Source organism: Pteropus vampyrus, unplaced genomic scaffold (genome assembly GCF_000151845.1).
Source record: "Pteropus vampyrus isolate Shadow unplaced genomic scaffold, Pvam_2.0 Scaffold55, whole genome shotgun sequence".
NCBI lineage: Eukaryota > Metazoa > Chordata > Mammalia > Chiroptera > Pteropodidae > Pteropus > Pteropus vampyrus.
In genome coordinates, this window is record NW_011888836.1 from 6521758 (window position 1) to 6543500 (window position 21743).

Sequence of the window (21743 nt, forward strand, 5' to 3'; positions counted from 1 at the left end):
AGGAGGTTGGCAGGCTGAGTTAAAAAGGGGAATGGATTAAGAATTACCAATTGGAGGTTACAAAACAGTCATGGGAATGTAAAATACAGCATGGAGAATATAGGCAATAATATTTTAACAACTATATATGGTGCCAGGTAGGTACTAGAATTATGAGGGTGGGGTGGGAAAAGGAGGGCAAGGGGAGGTGGGGGTATCACTCTGTAAGTTATAGGAATGTGTAATCACTATGCTGCATACCTAAAACCAATATAATATTTCATCTCAACTGTAATTTTAAAAATTAGAAATAATAAAAATAATAAAGTCTGTCTTGTAATTTCAACATATGTGACATCTTGGGGTTGGCATCTGTTAATTGTCTGTTCCCTTGATAATTGATCACATTTATCTGGTCCTTTGTTTATCAAGAATTTTGAATTGTATTCTGGACTTTTTTAATATTAAATTATGCAGATATGAATCGTGTTAAAATTTTGTAAGGGATGTTATTATTGTTATCATTATTACTCTTTTAGCAGGTAATCAACCCAGTTAGCTTCATAGCACAAATTTTTAAAATCACTTTCTAGACAGTGAGCAGGATGTCTGGGTGTGCAGCATCCTCGAACCTGCCAGGAAGCTAGCAGATTCTCTGTGCCCACAGGGACTCTCACATCACCATGGAGGATTCCCAGCGTGACTCGGCCCCCAGCTACTGGGCCACCTGCACCAACTTCGCACGCAGCCAAAAGGGATTTCTCCTGTTTGCTGAGATTATATTCTGCTTGGCAATTCTGTTGTGCTTCAGTGTCTCTGCACCAGTATATTCCTCCCTGTCTGCGGGTCATATGACCGTTGCTGTTTTCTTCTTTGCCATCTACTCACTTAATCTGCACACCAAGATACACTGCATCAGCTGGCCCTGGAGTGATTTCTTCCGAAGCTTTGTGACGGGGATCCTCTACTTGATTATTTCCATTATTGTCCTTGATAAGAAAGAAAATTGCTTCACTGTCGCTGCAGGGGTACTTGGCCTAATCGTTACATGCCTCCTTTTCTATGATGCCTCTATCACCTTCCCCTTGTGGTAGTAAAGACACAGCAGCCTATACTGATCTTGGAGATGGCCCGGTATAGTGAGGTATAGTGAATTCTCTTTGTTCCTCTCTGCAAGCTGCAAATAACGACTCCATTGAATTAAGTCCTCCCCACCTCTATAGCACTCCCAGACAGCTCCCAGCCCTTTATTGAAGTAAAAATGCCTTTATCAAAGAATCTGTCTTCCAGCCTGCCAGTCAACCCTCCAGGGTATGGCCACCTTTATGGGTATGCCTAGGTTCTTCTTATGAAGTGTTCAAAAGGAGACACCAGTTCTACATAGACTATGCCCCCACCTAAGCCACAAAGTTATTGAGGTAGGCTTTTCAAATTTCAGACTCCAGACTGACCAACCTCAAGTAACCTCAAGTAACCTCCCTAGTCTGTGTGTGTGTGCAGGGGGTGCTTCAGTGGAGGGAAAAATAAATAATGAACAGATTGTTAGAACAGCAAAAAATAAATAAATAAATCACTTTCTGTGGGCAGTGATTCAAATCTCAATTCAGTTTTTAAATTTCGTCGATGCTGCTTTAGATCTTTTCAACACATACACCTCTAAAAGGTTAGTCTGAGACCTGGTTAGTGGTTTAAATCTTAGTTCCATTCTCAAAACTTTGCTATGCTGCTTTGGGTCTGTCCCATGCATATGCAGCTCAAGGGTAAACTGGGGACTTGTATAGTTTCCTACACACACAATGTTGAGACTTATCTTTGTCTCTAGCTTATTTCTCTCCAGGATTCCTCTCATACTCTTGGCCCCAGAGTACCCATTTCTCAGTTCTTCTGTGCAAAAAGATGAGGTTTCTTTTAGAATTTTAACTGCCTATATAACTGCTGCTGAGCAGTTCTGTACTTGGGGCCTGTCCCTGGGGCAAAGCCATAGGAGAAAAGGTGGGGGGAATGGAAAGCTCATTCTCAAATTGTGTTACTGCTTCAAGTTTTGACTCCATACCACAATAGGCCTGATTTTATTTACTTTTAACTTTTAACAGTCTTTAAGTAACTGTTTTTGTGTATTTTGCCCAGAGTTTTTAGCTGTAATCAGGAGGGTTGATAGGCCATCGTGTATATACTCTCTTAGAATTGGAAGCCTTGTCCTGATATTTGGTGTAAGAAAAAAATTTTCTAAGGATATTTCTAAAGATATGAGAAATTAAGATAATGGATGACTGAGGTCTTAAAGATCACACGGTCTAATGGAACTCCCTCAGTAGTTGCCTGGGGTAGGAAATGGGTAAGAGTGCTAAGTATGGACAACAATCAAGTGTTTCCTTAAAATAACTGACCAGTCAGAACTCAAGCATTCTAGTTATGCTGAGATGTCTTGATGCCCTTTCTCATACTCTTCTTCAGCCTTACACAAACATCTTTTATTGATGTCTAGGATAGTGAATTAAAAATTTTGCTACTCTGAGCTCTAGGAATTCCATGAAGCCCTCTCAGGGCCAAAAGTAGTAGGGAGTGCCTGGACTCTCTGGTGCTGCTCCCTCCTTCAGTTAGAGCAGCCCATTTCTATTCAGTTTTCATATTGGATTGTCATAAGATCTCAGAATAATTAAGATTTACAATGATAAAAAAATCACGTTAGCCACCAATTTATAGTAAAGAGCCTGGGACTGATCAGCAGTAGTCATATGTTATGGTACTTTCCAACTCTTCTCCACCAATGCTTATAAAATAGCTAAGATACTCTAGATAGGAAATACTGAGGACTTTTCAGGGATTGTCTGAGGCCCTAGGGAAATTTCAGAGCAGAAAAACTGTTTCTGCTCCCTTGATTTAAAGTGCTGGTCAGAATACTGGAAAATAGCTGTCATCAACTTTAGTGCTTAATTTTCTTACTGCCAAAGCAAACCAGCTTTGCTAGATAACATAAAGTTTTCAAACCAAGATGATAGTGACTTGTTTTATCACTTTGGAGAATATTTGTTTTTTATGAGGCTCCTGAAAATGTCAAGTACTTAACACAAAGAAACTGTCATGATATTTGCATTTAAGGTATTAGGCTAGTGGGGGAAGAGATTCCTCCTTGGGTGTCTTACAACACACAGGTTATATAAGTAAGTAAAACAATCTTGGGCCCACAGTTTAGGGTTAGGATGATGGCTGAATAATAATAGCACTTAATAGTTCTTCTCCCAACCTTTCATTCGTATTCATGAAGAGGTACAAAGAGATGAAATGCACAACCCCTGAAATAAAGGATAAAAGTCAATCATAGAGTAGCTTTCTGGAAGTATTTCTATTGTTAAATTTTTAATAGTGCCAAATTAAGAAACAGAATTGATATCTGAGGCATATGGCATCTTTTGAATCAGAAACTCACAGCTGGAAAATATATAGGTAGAACTCTGTATCATACCTCCCTTCAAATCCCCTCACTGACCTCCTATAGTTTGGGGATACAGGGCTTCACTAATGAGAAAGCTAGGCAGTTGTAGCTTTTACTGTGTGGAAGCAGATTTCTGAATGGTAAGAGTTCACCTTTCTGTCATTAATAGCTCCTCTTAATCAATTCAGTTTCTACAATCCCCAGTATACAATAAGGCCAGGATAAAGAGAATGGAGACATTATATGATTTCACTTACATGTGGAATCTAAGGAACAAAAAGAACAAACTAATCAAAAATTGACTTACAAATATAGAAGACAATTTGGTGATGGACAGAAGGGAGGGGTTTTGAGAGGATGGGAGAATGGGGTGAAGGATTAATGAAGTACAAATTAGTAGTTGATAGACAGTCACAGGGATGGGGAGCATGGCATAGGAAATGCAGTTAGCATTAATATATTGGCTAGGTGGAAAACCAGAGGAGAGAAGGAGCAATTAGGGGAATCATTTTATAAACTATATAAATATCTAACCAATGTACTGTATACTTGAAACTAGTAAAATTAAAAAAAAAAAAAGAGAGAGAGAGAATGGAGACCTTGAGATATGTACTCCTCTCAAAGGCAAAACATTTCAGGTGAGGTAGAAATAGAGAAACCTTAAAAGTAGTGAAAGCCGGGAAAGGGGTTGTCATACACCACTCAATGTCAATAAAGAAGAGTATAGAGTTAAATTCTCTAGGTTAAACGTCCTCTTTCTGATAGAGAATCATGAAGTGATTCTATTTCATTTCAAAAGAACTACACAAGATAAATGGCTGTTAAGCAATAAAAACTGGAATAAGGCCAGTGCATAGCAAATCAGTGTCAGAGGAGAGTCCGTCAGTACCTAATCTAATAGCAAAACTCCCCACCTTATGTATTTTAAAATGCCAGGCCTAGATATTTTTCTCCCAATCCAAAGTTGAGAAAATGATGGTGGGGAGAGAGCAGGGGGATGGGGGGAGGAGGGTGACCCATGGAATAAATTTCTGCAGTATAAGACCAGGAAAATAATCTCCTAAGAAGCTCCAAAAATGTTTTCATCTGATTTACTACAGGAACGGGAAGAAATTTTTAAAAGATCGTTTTTTTAAAAAAATCTACATTTCCATTGACAAATAAATGAACAAAATGTGGTATATATGTCCAAAGAAATTTTATTTAGCTTTAAAAAGGAATGCAATTCTTATATATACTACAACATGGATGATTTGAAGACATGCTAAATGTAATAAGCCAGATACAAAAGGACAAATATTGTCTGATTATTCTTATATGAGGTGCCTAGAATAGTCAAATTCATAGAGACAAAAAGTAGAATAGTGGTTGTCAGGGGCAGCGCAACATGGGGAATGGGAAGTTCATACTTAATGGGTACAGAATTTTAGTCTAGTAAGTTGGAAAGTTCTAGAGATAGATGGTGGTGATGGTTGCACTACAATGTGAGTATACTTAATGCCACTTTACTGTACACTTAAACATGGTTAAATGGTACATTTATATTATATATATTTTACCACAATAAAAAATGCCCCACCCAAAATCTATAAAAACCAAAGAACTCAGTCACAAAAGAGAGAACATGCTATATGATTCCATTTCTGTGAAATTCTAAAACATGTAGAACTAATCTATGGTGATAGAAATCAGAATATTGCTTAACCCTAATGAGGGATTTATGGGGAAGGGAAAGAGAAAATATTCGAGAGTGTTTTATAATTGATTTGGTTAGTGTTCACACGGGTGTATACATATGTAAAACTCATTGAGTTGTACACTTAAGATTTGACCATTTTACTAGATACAAATTATCTAGTAAAATAATCTGTACCTATGAGAATGAATAGGATGAATAGGATGTTTTAAAAAAAGAGCAGGTTAAATTGAAATGAAAACAGATTGAGATGAAAACAGACACTTCTAAGTGCAAAAAATCTTCCTGGTTTGTACAAAAGAACTCCTAGCTCATAAGTATTACAAATAATTAAATTCTTTATGTGGAGAAATATAGCTTATATGATACTTTGTTCTAAAAAATAAAGCAATACAAAAACAAAAAAAAAATTAATCAGATGAAGGCAAAAATGATAGAAATACAAGGAAAAAAGAAACTATAATAGAAGTCTAGCATGTAGTGTCAAATCTACGTAAATTTAGGATGGAGACCAAAACAAATGTGGTGATTATAGTTACAAAACAAACATAATGCTGAAAACCCATATGGAGTAGAAATGATAAAATTAACAACAATTAGAAGAGGAAAGGGAAAAAAGGTGGTATGTAATGTAAATATGCTGATTTTCTTACCTTGGTGACCCTTAGCTAGGGTCAAAAGATATCATCTAAAGCAGACAAAGTTGGCAATAAGGGTCGAAGTATATTGAATAGTACAAAGATAAACACAAAGGATTATAATTTAATCAGTTATAATTGGGTGGATGAAAAGAAAAAAGGAAAGAGGGAAGAAAAAAATATGTATGAGCATTGAATCGTTACTTGTAATATCAAGAAAAATGGGGGGGAACCCTAAATATCCACACATAGGGCATTGACTAAATAGTATGGCATATTTATGCAATAAAATACTATTCGGCTATAAACTAAAAAGCAAATATTTATGTAATAATAGCAAAGAATTGTTAAGATTATTATGAGCATGTAAAAATAAATAAATATGTAAAAAATAAAATCTCTCAGGAATGTTGCACAGGAAACTGATGACATTGCCTCTGGTGGGGGAGAACTAGGTTGTGGCGACAGATAAGTGAGAGGGAGATTTTCAATGTATAACCTTTGTTATCTTTTGAATTTTGAACCAGTAGGATGTTACTTATTTTTAAATTAATTAAATTTAAGTTTAATAAACAAAAAATATTAAATCGGTGTTTCAGAAGACAAATTTGAGAAGCTTTCCTGGAATGTAGAAGAAAAGAACAAAGAGAAGTAAAGAGAGATAAAAAAGAAAAGGATGAGATCTTAAGTATTGGTAATAGATGTTCCAAAAGAAGAAAATGAGACCCATGGAGCATACACAATAAACTGATATATTAAAAGAAAATTTTTCTCAGGTTAAAAAAGACCTGAGTCTTTTAAAGAGTTCCCTGTTTCAGAAAAAATTATGTCTAGAGATCTACCACTAGGATTAGCTCTGTGAAGTTTTTTTATTTCAGAAATACACAAAGAACTCCACAAGAGCTAAGCATGAAAGTGTTGTCTATAAAGTAGCAAAACTTTTTAGGGCAAAATTTGTGAACTAAAAAAAACCCAAACCAAAACAAAAAAACAAAAATGTATCTATCCATGTTGTCACTGATGTGGAGGACAATAGACATTCTTAGAGATATGCCAGATCTCACCTAAGTATTCTTCATTTTAAAATTGTTTAAGGTTTTACTCTAGACGACTTAAAATGAGTAAAAATTAAAATTCAGGAGAACAGATTCTCTACAAGGATTGGAAGCAAATATACAAATTAAACATACAGAAATAAATCTAAATATTAGTTTTAATTTAGCTACAAGCCTAAAACTAATATTGTAAATCCTTAAAGAAAAGATCAGTGTTGTTTTTTTTTTTTAAAAAAAAAAGGAAGAAAGATAAAGATGGGCAGAAAATGGGCTAAATTTCTCATCTAAATAGAAAGTTTTCAAAATTTATAGTCTTATTATTAATTTTATAATCATAAAAATGTATATTTAACATTGTATATGTTTAAAGGTAATTATTACCAGACTAAAAACAAGAATTCTTTATTCCAAATCCAAATCATTGCAGAAACAAAAATAAGCTCGCTTATAGTATAACAAAATATAGAAAGCAAAATCAATGAGTAAATAGAAATTTTAAAGAAAGAATGAACGAAAACCATGGTATCTATCAGCCCATCTTTTTAAAAAATTATTGACCGAAGAAACCATTTAACAAAGAAAAATAACTCAGGAGGAACTTACGCGCAAAAGTATTCATTGCAGCGTTGTTTGTAATAGCAAAGATTGGAACCAACTTACATGTACATGAGTAAGGTACTGGTTAAATTGTTTCCCATGCAAAAATTGAACTACTGTGTAGCTGTTAAAAAGAATGAGACAGTTCTATATTTACTGAAAAAGAACAACTTTTAAGATATGTTATTGTCTACCCCCTTGCCACCCTGAACAAGCCCGATCCCGTCTGATTTCGGAAGCTAAGCAGGGTCAGGCCTGGTTAGTACTTGGATGGGAAACCACCTAGGAAGACCAGGTGCTGTAGGTGTAAAAAATAAAAAATAAGAGATTGTAAGCTGACAAGGTCTTTGCAATCTATGAGGTCAACCAAGGGTTGCCTTGCCTTAAAAAAAAAAAAAAAAAAATATATTGTTAAGAGGGGGAAGGGCGAAGCATGGTTGAGAAAAGTCTACATAATATGAATGATTGCATACTCATGGAAAGAATACAAGAAACTAAAGAGCTATTGCCTTTTGTGTTAAAAACTAAGTGGCTTGAGGGCAAATGTGGGAGTAAGAATTACTTTTCATTGTATACCATATTGTAGTTTTTGATTTACATGCCCTATGCAAGTATTTACTGTTCAAAAAGTAATTATGTAAAATTTACAGAATAGATTGGAACAAGAGATGCTTCTCAACCTCTGTTAGTACTTAAATTCACTGTACGTATATGATGCCGAACATGTTATATTTGGATTATGTGCAGGGAGAAGTAGAAAAAAAATCAGTTCCCATACAAAGGGAAAAGAATAACGTAGATCCACAAAGGAGCACAGATGAGCATCATTTAGGCCTGGACAGACTGACAGTATCATTAGTTCATCAGGGGTTCTCAACTCCTGGTTTTAGTCCCTCTTGATGCTCAACTAGACTTTCTGCTTTTGCTTAAATTAGCTTAAGTTGGTTTCTATTTCCTACAGCAACCCTAACTAAACCCCTAAAATCTTAGCAATACAGTTATAAATACAAATAGAGAAATCTTAAATAAACTATTAGAAAAAAGAATTCAACCGTATAATAAAATGACTTGTGTGTGTGTGTGAGAGTGTGTGTGTGTGTGTGTGTGTGTGTGTGTGTGTGTGTGTGTGTGTATGCGCACGCGTGCCCGCCCGCATGCCTATATTTATCTCCAGGACTATAGGGTAACATAATATTAGAAACTTTATTTATATAATACATGCATCATTAGCTTAAGTGAAACAAAAGCTGTAAAATAACCTCAACATATACCCAAAAAAGCATGTGATCATATATGAAACACATTCCTAACAAAGTTTTTAAAATAGATTGGATAGATGATTTTACACGTGACTCTGACATTTTTAACTAGAGTGAGAAAGTTACTCTATTTCAATTCTCTTTGTAATCTGGTTACTTCCAGGAGAAAATTTCAGTTTGGTGAATGAGTATATATATCTTTAACACTTCTCTAACACTTACTGATGCCCTTTTGAAAAAGAAAATAAGAAACGATTGGCATTAGGCTCAGAGCCTTAAGCAAGCAACAGTAAGTAAACAGAATTTTATAATATTGTTTTGTGTTATTTTATTTATTTTTATGGTTACCTTTCATTTATAGAAAGTGATTCTGTTTTTCCTTCTTCTATAATAATCAAAGGTTTCCATTTTAACTAAATTTAAAATTAAAAAGTGACACAAGTTAAGAAAAATGTTAAGTAAATAAAAGCACATGTAGAAACGAAGTTAGTATTCGACTGGGGTTCATACATTAGTGAATAGAAAGATACTGTCTTAACATGATGAAGAATATTCATTTTAATCGAAAGTTAACACCATGCTTAAAGATGAATTATCTTTGTGGAAAACAGGCAAAGGACAAGGATACCTGTCATCTACCTCTATTGTTCTGGCTAAGACACTGAGACCTCGCATAGATGTGAGGTATGATTATTGCTGAGAAGGAAACCAAAACATCATTATTTAGAAATCTATGACATTTTATCAAATCTATGATTTGCCCTTTTTCATGTTTTAACCTCTCCAAAATTGAGATACATCCTAGAATCAATGATTTGTCACAGTTTGTTAGTGTTTCCTCTTTTGGGTAGTACACAAAATAATTATGTATCTTACAATTAATAATAATGATGTTTTTCACACAGTGAAACATGGTAGTTATCAATATATATTTAGGAATTTCAAAACAATTAGAAAATTTTATAGACCAAACAGTAGTTCAGTAAAATAGCTGGGTAAAAGATGCTAAATTCTCATACTCAAGAATACTCCTTTTTAACAATAATCATGAAATAATCAAAACAAAGTTCCTATTCAGGACAGCAACTTAAATTTTAGAATACACAGAAATAATCCCAGTGAGAAATATATGTGGCCCAGGTGATAAAATCTAAAAAACTTTGTCAAAATCTATTTTTGAAAATTTTGAGTAAAAGTTACTAATTTTTGATTGGAAAAGTGGAATATCATAAAGATTTTCTTTCCAAATAAAGTTATAAATTTAAAATATTTTCAGTTAAATGACCATGGAATGGAGGGGTAGGAGGAGGTACTTGGAGTTATTCTAAAAATCATATGTAAGAATAACTGGTTAAAATGTTAGAAACTTATTTTAAAAGAAAACTAACAAAGGAAGTAGCTTTTCTGGGCTATTAAAACATAACGCATAACTATAGTTATATTATTATGCTAGTGGAATAAACATGTCTATAATGAAATACAATAGTTCAGGAATAAATACAATTATATGTTATAATTAATATAGGATATGAAAGCATAATCAATAAGAAAAGACAAGCTTATTTAATAAATAGTGTTGATAGAATTGTTTAGCAATTTGAAAAAATACAATTAGATTCTCACCTTATTCAATATATCAAATATATTTCATTTGGAATTAAAAAAAAAAAAAGAAAAGAAACAAGCCATGGTGGGGGTTTGGGGGAAGAGGACAAAAAAAATAGAAATATATATAACTTTTGGAAGGTGGAATCTCTAAACATAAAAATAGTAAAATAAATTCTTTAAAAAGTCAGATTTGACAAAATTTTTAAAAAGTAAACATTTCAATTGTCAAAAATACACTCAAAATTTTTAAATAAAGAAAAAATGGGATATTTTTTCAATTATAATACAAATGTTAGTATCCTAAAGACATATGTATATGTACATATAGGTATACACTCATACAAATCAACAAAAAATTCTAAGACCCAGTGGACGAATAAGCACAGATCATAAATTAATTCATAAAAAAAGAAAAACAAGTAGTAAAAACAAACATATGATAAAATATTCAACCTTGTAGTAACCAAAGATATGCACATTAACATAACGATGAGATAAGATGTTAATAATGACACATCCAGTGTTGGGGAGATAATGATAAAAAGGGACATAAACACAATGAGAATGTAAAACTTGCATTGCTATTTTGAAAAACAATTAGGCAAAAGATATTAAAGTGTTTAAAATGCTTTGACCCACTTCTGAGAATCATTTCTAAGGAAATAATTCTAAGTTAAAAAAACTTTATGCATAAAAATGTTTATAGGAACATTATTTATAGGATGAACAGAGTAATGGTTAAATAAGCTTTGGTAAACCTCTAGAAGGCAATATTATGCAGGCGTTAAAAGTTATGTTTAAGGAAAAAATGCTTATATGATTATGTAAACTAAAAAACCTATAGAAATTATACACACGGCATGTAAACCAAAGAATCATATGCAGGGGAAAATTTTAAAAGAAAAACTTGGAGTTTTTCAATAGCGAGTGGTAGGAATATGGGTGATTTTTGGTTTCTGTCTTACTTTTCCTCATTTTCAAAAATTAAAAAAATAAGCATGCACTATTTTTATAATGAGAAGAAAAACATGATTATTGCTTTTAAAGTTCTAGGCAGTGCCCTAGGGCATGAAGCTGCAATGATAAGAACATATAAATAAAAACAAATGTATAAATTCAGCTAGTGGAGTATTTACACTGTCTGCAAATAAAAAGGTGTAAAGTGCATAAAGTGTCATGGTTAAGAAAGAATATGTAGAATGTTATATGGGTAATACTTACATGTTGATAGGTGGATATGAGGAATCAGCGCCTCTCTTCCAGTTGTAGAGATTTTAGGGAAGATGTTATATTTCAGGAGGTGTTTGAGTGATAGGAGAGAAAAACGGTGAAATGTCAGAAACAGATATTTTTCTGTATCCAAATGTTTGGTATGGAAGTCTTAAAGTTGGGACTGAGATGAGTGATAAAAGTTGTGATGAATAAAAAAGAGAAGTAGATATTGGGTGAAAAGCCAGTCACTGCCAAAAAAGGCAATTCACCAATTTAAGGGCCCTAAAAAGAAGATGTAAGAACCTAAAAAACAATGGGTCAGAAAGCACACTTAGCTTTGGGATTCAGTGCTGAGTGGTGCTGGGCAGGATGGGAAATTGTGAATAGGAGGCTGCTGCAAAAAACGACGCTGTATGTGACCAACTACGTGTATCTGTTATTATCTCTTTGATCTTGGCTTCCCTCTCTTTGGTCACTCACCCATCATCTCAGTGGGGCCACAAACATAACAGTCCCTACCCTTGGAATAAATTGTAATATCAGTCATTTGCATGCTTGGGTATGTAACAGTAAGGTCTCCAAGATGACAATGGCATAGAGCAGGGAAGTAGTTGTTTTACAGAAATCTGTTTCTCCATTCTGTTTCTAGGGTAAATGCAAGTATTTTTGCAGTTGACTGGAACAGCAGCTTGTAAGGAATAAAAAACAGATGTTAGAGGAAGGCATTTCAGGCTAAGTTAGGAGAAGCCCTTAAGGACACTGTGTGCTGATGGCTTGCCCTACACTTTGTTTGCTGTAATCTTTACAGTTTCCTGCATTGCCAACTTTGCCTGAGTGGCACCAAGGCTATAGTAGGTGTAAAATGTCAAAATACACTGATTCCCAAGCCTGTATATCCTGTGGAAAGAAAAGAAAAGCTTGGCTGAATTCAAAAGGAGTATTCTTTCATAAAGGAACATATTCTATCTGTTCACTTCTCAGATGTAGAAAAATATGTACATATAAACTACTTTGGGGTAAATATTAATCATGTAAAACCAAACTCTTAAAATAAAACTGAACCTAAATTTTCACAACTTTCTGTTTACTAAAGTTATTCAGAATCAAGGGAAGTTGTTCTACATTAAAAAAAAATTAATGCGCTTTTGGAAAGTTATATTAAACATAAGTATCACACTTTCTTAAAAATGTTAGCTAACGTTTCTATAGGAACTTAGTCACATCACATTCTTAACACATTTGTGATATGTATTTTTGAAATTGCATGTAATTTATGGCACAGAATTACAATTGATATGCAATTGACAGTATATACCTGAATTTCTGGTATATTTTTTTGGATAGACATGATTATTCACAAAATGAGAAAATTAAAAAATACATGTAACAATATGTTTATATGGGATAACTTTATGAAATTTTTTAAAATCTGGAAATATTCCTTAAATTTTAAAAAGATTTTACATTTCTTTTGTACAAACTTTTGTTGAAGTAAACACAGTAAACATGAATTAATTTGTCACCTCTTTACAATGCTCCATTGTGGACAGCTTTCTTCTGTAGAGGTTAATATGAAAAAATATAAAAGGTACTCCCAATATATCTTTATATATTATACATAACTTTACTATGAATAATTTTTTTCCTGAAATCCAACTATTTTGGTTATCTATTGCTGAGAAACTACCCCCAAAACTTAATGGTTCAAAGTAACAACCATTTTATTATTTGTTCATGAGTCTGCTGTGTGGGCAGTGCTTGGAGAGATTAGCTTGTTTCCGCTCCACGTGGCATCTGGGGTGTTTCAATGGCTAAAGGCTGCTGGACTGGCTCAACTTGGGTCATAAATTTGGAGTCTGTGTTTTCGAGGTCTGCTGGGTTCCTCAGTTGTCTTCCATGTGATCTCTTCTTGTGGTCAATTAGCTTGAGTTTCCTAACCCCATGGTGATCTTAGTTTAGTAAGACTTCTCAGAGCACTAAACTGTTAGTTCCAGACAAACTCTCAAAGTTTAGGCCTGACATTGGCACAGTGCCATTTTTGCTGCATTATATTGGTTAAAGCAGGTCATATGGCCCCAGATCAAATCCAGGGTGGAGGGGGGATTACACAAGAGCATGTATACTGGGAGACGCGGTTCACTGGAGGCCATCTTTGGAAGCTAGCTACCACAACAATGTTTATGAAAGTATTAAATAAACATTAAACTGATTCTATTTCCTACCAAATAACCCAAAGCAAAGGAATGTTCAACTTAATTGTTTTTCACTATATACAAATTTAAACCCATATCTGATTTTTTCCATGATTTCTCTCAAATATGCCTCAAATTCTTTCAGCACTGCAGCCTCTTCATTAGGTCCTAAAATGTCTCAGCTGAATTAAATGTTTCTAGATATTTGAATTCCAAAAAGCAGAAAATTAAGATATAACTAACGAAATCTATGTATTTGCATAGTTGCCAACTTTGTAATTTTTAAATTTCTAAGAACAAAAACTGTACCATTTACTAACTCTTGCTTCTTAAAGTACATTTAATTTTTTTAAAAAGTAAAGAATTTCAGACTGAAGGACAATTTTAATTAGAAATGCTTACTTTATGAAAACATATAGTAATATATGTTTATTCTTCTCATTTAGGTGCAGGTCAGGAAAATTCCATTAAGAACTGCCACTGTTTTTTAGACCTGGTGTTTAGGAACCTCTAGCCAAACCACTATTATTGAACCATAATCAAAGTCCTTTTTATTCTGAACCTTGCTAAAATCATTTTGCATCTTTCCCTAGGGACTGTAATAATATTGATCACATTGTAAATTTTATAATTTCCTCTTTTACATGAAATCATTTAAACCTATGCTAATGTAAATAATACAATTATAAAATACTTGTTATTGTATTAGGATTGCATAGTGTTAGTATACTCAGCAGTTACAAGTGGGAACTCTGGAGTCAGACTGCCTTTGCTCCATTTTGGGTCTGTTATAACCTTGAGCAAAAAACATATCTTTCTGCAACTTGGTTTCCCCATCTGTAAGGTAGGTATAATCATAACAGAGATCTTTTGAAGTTTTAATAAATACTATGTATAAAGTATATGGATTAGTGCCTAGCACATGGTAAACAGTATGTATAATAAATATTACATTTTATTACATTTATATATGATATCAGTATTTTACAATTAACTTAGGATTTTAATATACGCTTTAAGGGCAATCTCAAATATCCACAATACTTTTGACAAGATCAGTCAAATTAGACAATAGAATTTTAAAGTTGGAAGGCACTTAAATGTTATATGATTCTACCCTATTATAAGTGAGAGCTTATTTAAAAAACAAAACATTGATACAATCTATCTATCGTATGGTAAAAGACTAGTGGGGAGTAACAATCATCAGGTTAACCTTATAGATAAGTAAAATATATAGACCTCATATATATTTCTGTTACTGATAAACTTATCAGTGCTACTCATGTATTGTATTAGCTACCTGCACTTTCTCATGTGTCCAAATGGAAAGCAACATAATGCTCAGTCTCTGAGAAACAACAAATTCCTAAGAATACCTAAAAATGGTAATAAAAAAGGACAAGCAGGGTTTAGGAAATTTATTTTAGAGCAACTGCCAGATTTATTTTAAGCCCTATACTTAAAAATAAATTTAATTCACATGACCGGTTTAAAATACTGGAGCCAAGAAAAGTCACTGCAAAAACATTTAATGAAATACCTGAATTTTGTCTGTTTTCTTTGACATTTTTGTGAACGTCTAATCATGATTTATACAACTGGTTTTACATCTGAATATTCCTTGTATATAATAAAATAAAAATAGAAAAGTTATTTTTCAAACAATGTAACGTTTTCCTAACCTCTGACTCACATCAGAGTTAGGTAGACTGTTGAGATGCTATACGATGCTTTCTTTATATAATGAGAAATTGTTCATCCTTAGCATTTTCCAATGTAGAGTAAATCATCCACGTTTTCTATTTCTAGCAATCCTTAATTTGACCTATGAGCAAAATTAAGATTGATTAGAACTAAATTAAGGTAGATTTCCTATTGAAAGCAGTGAAGAACATTATCAGCAGATTAACAAGTCTTTCACACACATTCAATGCAGCAATTGAAATAGGAGAAAATGGCTATTATTTTCATGTTCTACATTAGTTCTGGTAAAATAACAATTCTAAGTTTCACCGAACGTTTTGAAATTGAAACGGGAGGATTACACATCGAGAACTACAATGGGAGTGTTAATGGTGTGGGAGAACTGGTATGAATAACTTTAAAATGATTTTTTTCTATGAGATTTTCCTTAAAAAAAAAAAATCTAAATTGAGCTTGACTTCTATTGACTGTATCTTCCGGAGTCAGAATTTTAATGCTCCCGACAAACACGCTCGTCTTAGAAGGGCTGACTACTGCATTGCCTTGTAATTTTCCCATGGAATTGTAGACGGTTAAACGTTGTGGGATTCACGGAGGGCCGACGATGAGGTACACCAAACCTGGCTGGTGCTAAAATGCTGGTGCTTGCCGGAGAAAAGGGATCTTGACTGAAAACAGCCAACCAACCAACCAACCAATCAACCAACAAAAAAACCCTATCTCCAAAATAACAATAACAAGCATCCATTCTTTCTTGTCAGAATTCTTCAGACTGCTTCAGCCCAGAGAAAGCAGAACTGGGGAAGCTGGCAGGTCACAACTAGAGGCAGCGAGAGCTCCACCCCGTTGGACCTTCACAGAAACTCTGGGACGGTGTGCGGCTCCTCCAAAGCCTGCCAGGGAAAGGGCTGTGCCTCCCGCGGCACCCTACCGGTTCCTCCCCGCTGCCAGCCTTTTCCCCTCCGTCTGCGAGGCCACGGCCGCGCCCCGCCTTCTGCTGGGCTGAGACCCGCCCTGTGGAGCCGCCGGCGTGCGCGCGCGTGCGCGCGCCGCTGGGCCGGTGCCCCTTCCGAACGTCCGCGCCCCGCATGCGCAGTCCGTGCCGGCGGTCTCCGTTTGTTTGAACAGGAAGGCGGACATATTAGTCCCTCACGGCCCCCCCTCGCCCCACCCCCCCCAAGCATTCGCCGTCGCGACTCGCCCTTTCCCGAGCCGGGCCCGCAGCGCCTCACAGAAGCTCCCCTATCAGGAGCCGCCCGGACCCGCCCCTCGTCTTCCTCGCCGCCCGCTCTCCAGCCTTTCCTAAATCTCCATCGGGCACCGACCTCGCCCTGCCCCGCCGGACACCGCGGCAGAAGCCCCAGCAGCGACCGGACAAAATGGGAAAGTGAAGCTGTCCTGCGTAGACCAGCTTTTGGCCGAGACGGATCGGCCAAGTAGAATCGGGGATGCGGGGCTAGATCGCCTACAGTGCTTCAGAGCGGAGCGGGCCGGGCCCGTGGTCCAAGCAGCGGCAGCTGGCACAGCTCCGCACCCGCCCTTCGCTTTCGCCTTTCCTCTTCTCCCTCCCTGCTGCCCGAAGGAGTCTCCACCCTGCTTCTCTTTCTCTCCCCACTCCTGCCCGTCTCAGGACGGGGAACTCTCCATGGCGAAGGCGGCTGGGGCCCGCTAGGCTGAAGCACCACGCCAGAGCGACGAGGCTGGTGGCAACAGCGCTGTCGGCTGTCGTGAGGGGCTGCCAGGTGGGATGCGACTTTGGGCGTCCGAGCGGCTCTGGGTCGCTGTTGCCCCCGGCCCGGGGTTTGGAAAACGGAGATCCCCTCAGTGAGGGGGAGGAGGGGGAACCGGGCGCACCTGGTGACCCTGAGGTTCCGGCTCCTCCGCCCCGCGGACGCTTACCCACCGCCGGAGGAAGTTGGTTGAAATTGCTTTCCGCTGCTGGTACGGGGGTATTGTCACAGTAGCTGCAACATGTCGACTGGGGACAGTTTTGAGACTCGGTTTGAAAAAATCGACAACCTGCTGCGGGATCCCAAATCGGAAGTGAATTCGGATTGTTTGCTGGTGAGAAGCGCTGTTCTCTTTTGCTTATCTGGGGTTCTGTATGTATTTTCCTTCCTCTTGCTTTTAGTTTAGTTGTCTGCAAAAGCAAGTTTTCAGGTGTGCATAATCTTGGAAAACACCAAAACCTGGTGTTTTTCCCTGAAGAATCTTGGAGTACCACTAAAATCTCATGCCGTGGCCCTATTTATCATTGGACTGACTCAACTATTCTGAACTTTTAGCTCTGACTCAGTTCATTATTGCACAAAAGATACCTATAAACCTCCATTGCAGACATCATGTAAAAAGTTACCACGTCAAAGTTATTACTGCATATATAGTTTGCTGAATGTTGATTGTAGTGATAATCTTTCCGATCGGTTTGACAGTATTATTGGAAAGACCACTTTTCATTTACAACGATTTAGCTCCTAAGGGTTTAGTTTTTAGACGTGGAAGTGACAATGGAGAGTCGATATTGAGGAAGTGATTTTTGAGCCAAAATGTCATAGATGATTTGAGTTTGAAGGAACTTTTTGCTGGACTATTAAGTGTAAAAACCCAAGGAAACTGATGATAGGTCATCACAATATTAACGTCTTTTACAATATTGTTGATTACAAAAGTACCATGCAGATATTTTATCATAACTGCCTTTTTCGGTGATGTTATGGTTAACATAATCACTTTTAAAACATTCTAAGAAAGCTTTTTTTGGATATGAAAGGCAAAAACCCTATTTTAAAAATTCGTGTTTGATAGCATAGACACTTATCTGAAGTAAATGGAGTTTTTAAGTATTGTCAGTTTTCTCCAATACTAATAGCTGGAAAGTGTAAGAGAGTTTCTCCTTTTACTGCACTGATCAACTTAAAGTTATATAATAATTCTATTTTAGTCCAGCCAAAACCACATAATCTCTAAAGTTGCACGGAGTATGTTTATGGATAGTAATTTACAGCTTTCTCAGAATTAATGTTAGATGTACACAATATTTGGGATTAAGATTAAATGTTAGATGCACACAATATTTGGGATTAAGATTAAGTGAGCAAGGTACTGTAATGCCATTCAGAGAAATGATACCATTTAAAAATCTCTTCTTGAATCAAGAAAATCATGTAGATCATTTAAAATTAACATGCCTTTTAGTTAGTCTATATACCTATGTATGTTTTTAAATGTGTGTGGTTTTACAAGAATGTTTTACCCCAAGGATTTCAAAATTACTCTAAGCATCCTTGACTATGAAATGAGTCTTGTGAGCTCTGTGAAATGTCTCACCCACATTGTAGAAGCTCTTCAGGTTGAGAAACAAATATTTGAAACATTTTATTGATGAGAGAAGAAGGAATTAGAACACATCTTTCTAGTAAGGATTTCTGTAACTTTTAAGAAGTCCAATTCTTCCTTTACTATTTATCCAGTATTCATATAGTATTTTTGATTTTACTTTGCTTTTTGATCTTATTCCATGAAGCAGTATTACAGGGAGAGTACAGTAGCTTTTTAATTCTTTTAAGTTGTCTTCTAGCCTTTTGCCATAGATTCATTTGGTGGGAACCTTAGGGATTTATTGAAATGTGGAGGATACAGGAAATGTTAAGTCATGGACTTTTTCCTTGAAAGTCTACTCGATTTAGGAACACAAGACTTAATATCACCTACATACACAGAAACAAGGCAAAACACTTCACAGATTGAGAAAATACATGATAAATTTCAAATAGTTGATGGGTATAGGTGATACATGCTCTTGGATATTGAAAGGAAACAATCACTGAGTTGAGAGAGCTAGGGTATGCTTTATGATGGATGGATAGGATTTAGAGAGGATATTCAGAGGGAGAGTGGAGGATAGCATGAATATGTAGAGGGTGGAGACATGATTGGCCATGTTTAGGGGAACAAAAGATAAAGTTGGAATGATAGCTTGGGGTTGGAGTGTGGAGGATTTGATTGTTGGCTAAGGAGTTTAGATTTCAGTATGTTGCGGTTATTAAATATTTGTAAAGAAGATTGCCAGGATGAATGAAGAAGTCGAATCTGGTAGTTGTGTGCAGGATAGGTTATGTGGAAAGAGATTGGAGATGGGGTGAGATTGGGGAATTTTAAAAAAATTATAGTCCAGAAATGATTAAAGCCCAAAATTGGGATATTAGAATGGAGAAGAAGGAATTCCTTCTTGATAGAACTTGATTGGCAGGGTCGGGGTGAGAAAGGGGAACCAAAGAGAGTTAGATGATTCTAAAAATTTTGAGCCTGGGTTGTAGTGAGACTGATGAAAACATGGGTGAAAACAGCAAAGTCAGGTTTGGAAATAGGTTGGGAAAATTAGGCCCCAGATAAATTCAGTTTTAGGTTTGTTTTTGAGGGACACTGGGATAACCACAAAGAAATGACCTGTAGATTATTGGAGATATAAAACTGAGCTCATAATTGAAGATAACAATTTGGAAGTTATTTGCACAGAGTTGCAAGTTGAAACTGATATAATGATAAAAGAGTAAATAAAAGATGAAAAGTTGAACAAAAGAGTCAAGACATGATGAAGGCTTTTCAGAGTAAGGATAGCGAGGTAGGTATCTGGGAGCCCAAGATTCCTAAATAGAGCATTTAGAAAGAGAAAATAGTCAACAGATTTTTTTCCCCTTCGTAATCTTATAATCTTGGCCCTTTTTTGTTTAGTTTCATAATTGTTTATTGATAGCTGTTGAAACTTTATTATACTCATCAGAACTTGGTAAAGATTCAGTTTTTCTTTGGAGATAAAATCCTTTTTCCAGTTTTATTGTGTCTAGCATGAAGTTTCTTAGCATGATATTTTATGTTTATCATTAAGCATTCATTCATTCTGTCAATTTAGAATGACCTGTCAGGTAACTACCTTTTTCAGTGAGTCTGTTTTTACTCTTCCCTCTCTAGACTTTGGACATCTAATGTAGGGACAATGCCCCTTTTAAATTAATTGCCTTTCTCTATTATTTTGGCCTTTGTTGATTTATTTAACAGATCCTTATTGAATATATATTATGTACCATGTACAGCACTCGAGTTCTAGGGGTTTTTTGTAATCTCCAAAAATAAAGTTGTTAAATTATGTTTATTTTCCACTTCCTTGACTAGATCCACTCTTCAGAAATTAAAGTTCCCAAATCTTTTGGGTTTAAAAGAGTTTGCCGGCAAATGTCTTTTAAACCACTTTACCCACCAGATGTCCTTTTTTTGGTTGAGATACTAATGATGAGTATTAGTACTTATAAAATAATGTAGCTGGAAGGAGCCCTGATAAATGGTTATCCAGCTTTTTCTTGAACACATAATTTAAGAACTAGATAAGTCCATTTTTATGTTGCAAATATAAATGCTAAAATAGTCTACAGATGCTAAGATAATATGGTAACTATTCACTTGTTTCCTAGAGCATTCGAATTGTTCAATCTTGGTTTTTTGTCAGATACTTTCCAGTGTTCTAATGGTTCTATTGCCTAATGGTCCATGTAATAATTTGTAATGATTATCAAGAACTGTTTTCCTTCTACAACCTTTTTTTTTTTTTTTTTAACCTTATAGTTAGTTTGTCTAGGATTTGTTAACAATTTCTTAATGGTTCTGAGTACCTCCGAAAACAGTAAGGGATAGAGTTTAATTGTCTAATTTTTCCAGTGGGAAAAATGCATACAATTTGTAAATTAAAAAGGAAGAACAAAGAGGTAGGTGGGTGGGAGGGATAGGTATATATTTACTTTGAAGTTTGACATACATTTCTTGAAAGTACAGCTATCTTGCCTGTCACATGTTTGGCACACTCTTTCAGGATGCCCGTTAAGAGCATGACCTTTTTTTCTAGTTTTGTTTAGCTGGTGATGAGTAGAAAGGAGGGAATGGAACCGATAATAGTTGAATAGTGCATACTGAGTTCTAACACATATGTCCCCTTTGTACATATTTTTTGCTACCTTTTTTTACTCACTGTTTAAGAATTTGGAAAGGAAATCTAAATGAAGTTTCAGGTGTTCGTTTTTTAGTTTTTCTTCTCTTTTATTTTCTTTTCCTGGGCTTCCTAACCCAATGCTTTTCGTTTTTTCCTTGCCGATTTCTTTTTCTCTCAGCCTCAGTCTTAGGCCTGTAATACTTTCTCTTCACTCTCTTGAGTTCATCCATTCTTACATCTTTAACGACTATCAATCTCTATGTCCATGCTATCGAAATCTTTATTTTCAGTCTTTTTTATGGTTTTAAATCTTAAATATCTGACTGCCTACTAGGCATTTTTACTTGGATATTATCACTCAGATTCTTCCTATTTCAAAATAAACTTTCT

General features: G+C 35.5%; 1 protein-coding gene and 2 pseudogenes across 2 annotated transcripts in view; all 3 read left to right on the plus strand.

Annotated features, from left to right (window-relative positions):
* The first annotated feature begins 662 nt into the window (after nucleotides 1–662).
* LOC111739846 lies at nucleotides 663–1073 on the plus strand (annotated as a pseudogene).
* A 6513-nt stretch (nucleotides 1074–7586) lies between these two features.
* Nucleotides 7587–7705, plus strand: LOC111739959 (annotated as a pseudogene).
* Nucleotides 7706–16432: 8727 nt separating this feature from the next.
* ROCK1 (Rho associated coiled-coil containing protein kinase 1) overlaps nucleotides 16433–21743 on the plus strand; it is a 131678-nt gene continuing 126367 nt past the window's right edge. The window contains exon 1 of one of the 2 annotated variants that reach the window (XM_011360461.2): nucleotides 16433–17440. In XM_011360461.2, the coding sequence (XP_011358763.1) occupies nucleotides 17348–17440 (93 nt within the window). In that variant the 5' untranslated portion in view covers nucleotides 16433–17347. The remainder of the gene's footprint in view (nucleotides 17441–21743) is intronic. The other variant, XM_011360464.2, reaches the window with a different exon arrangement.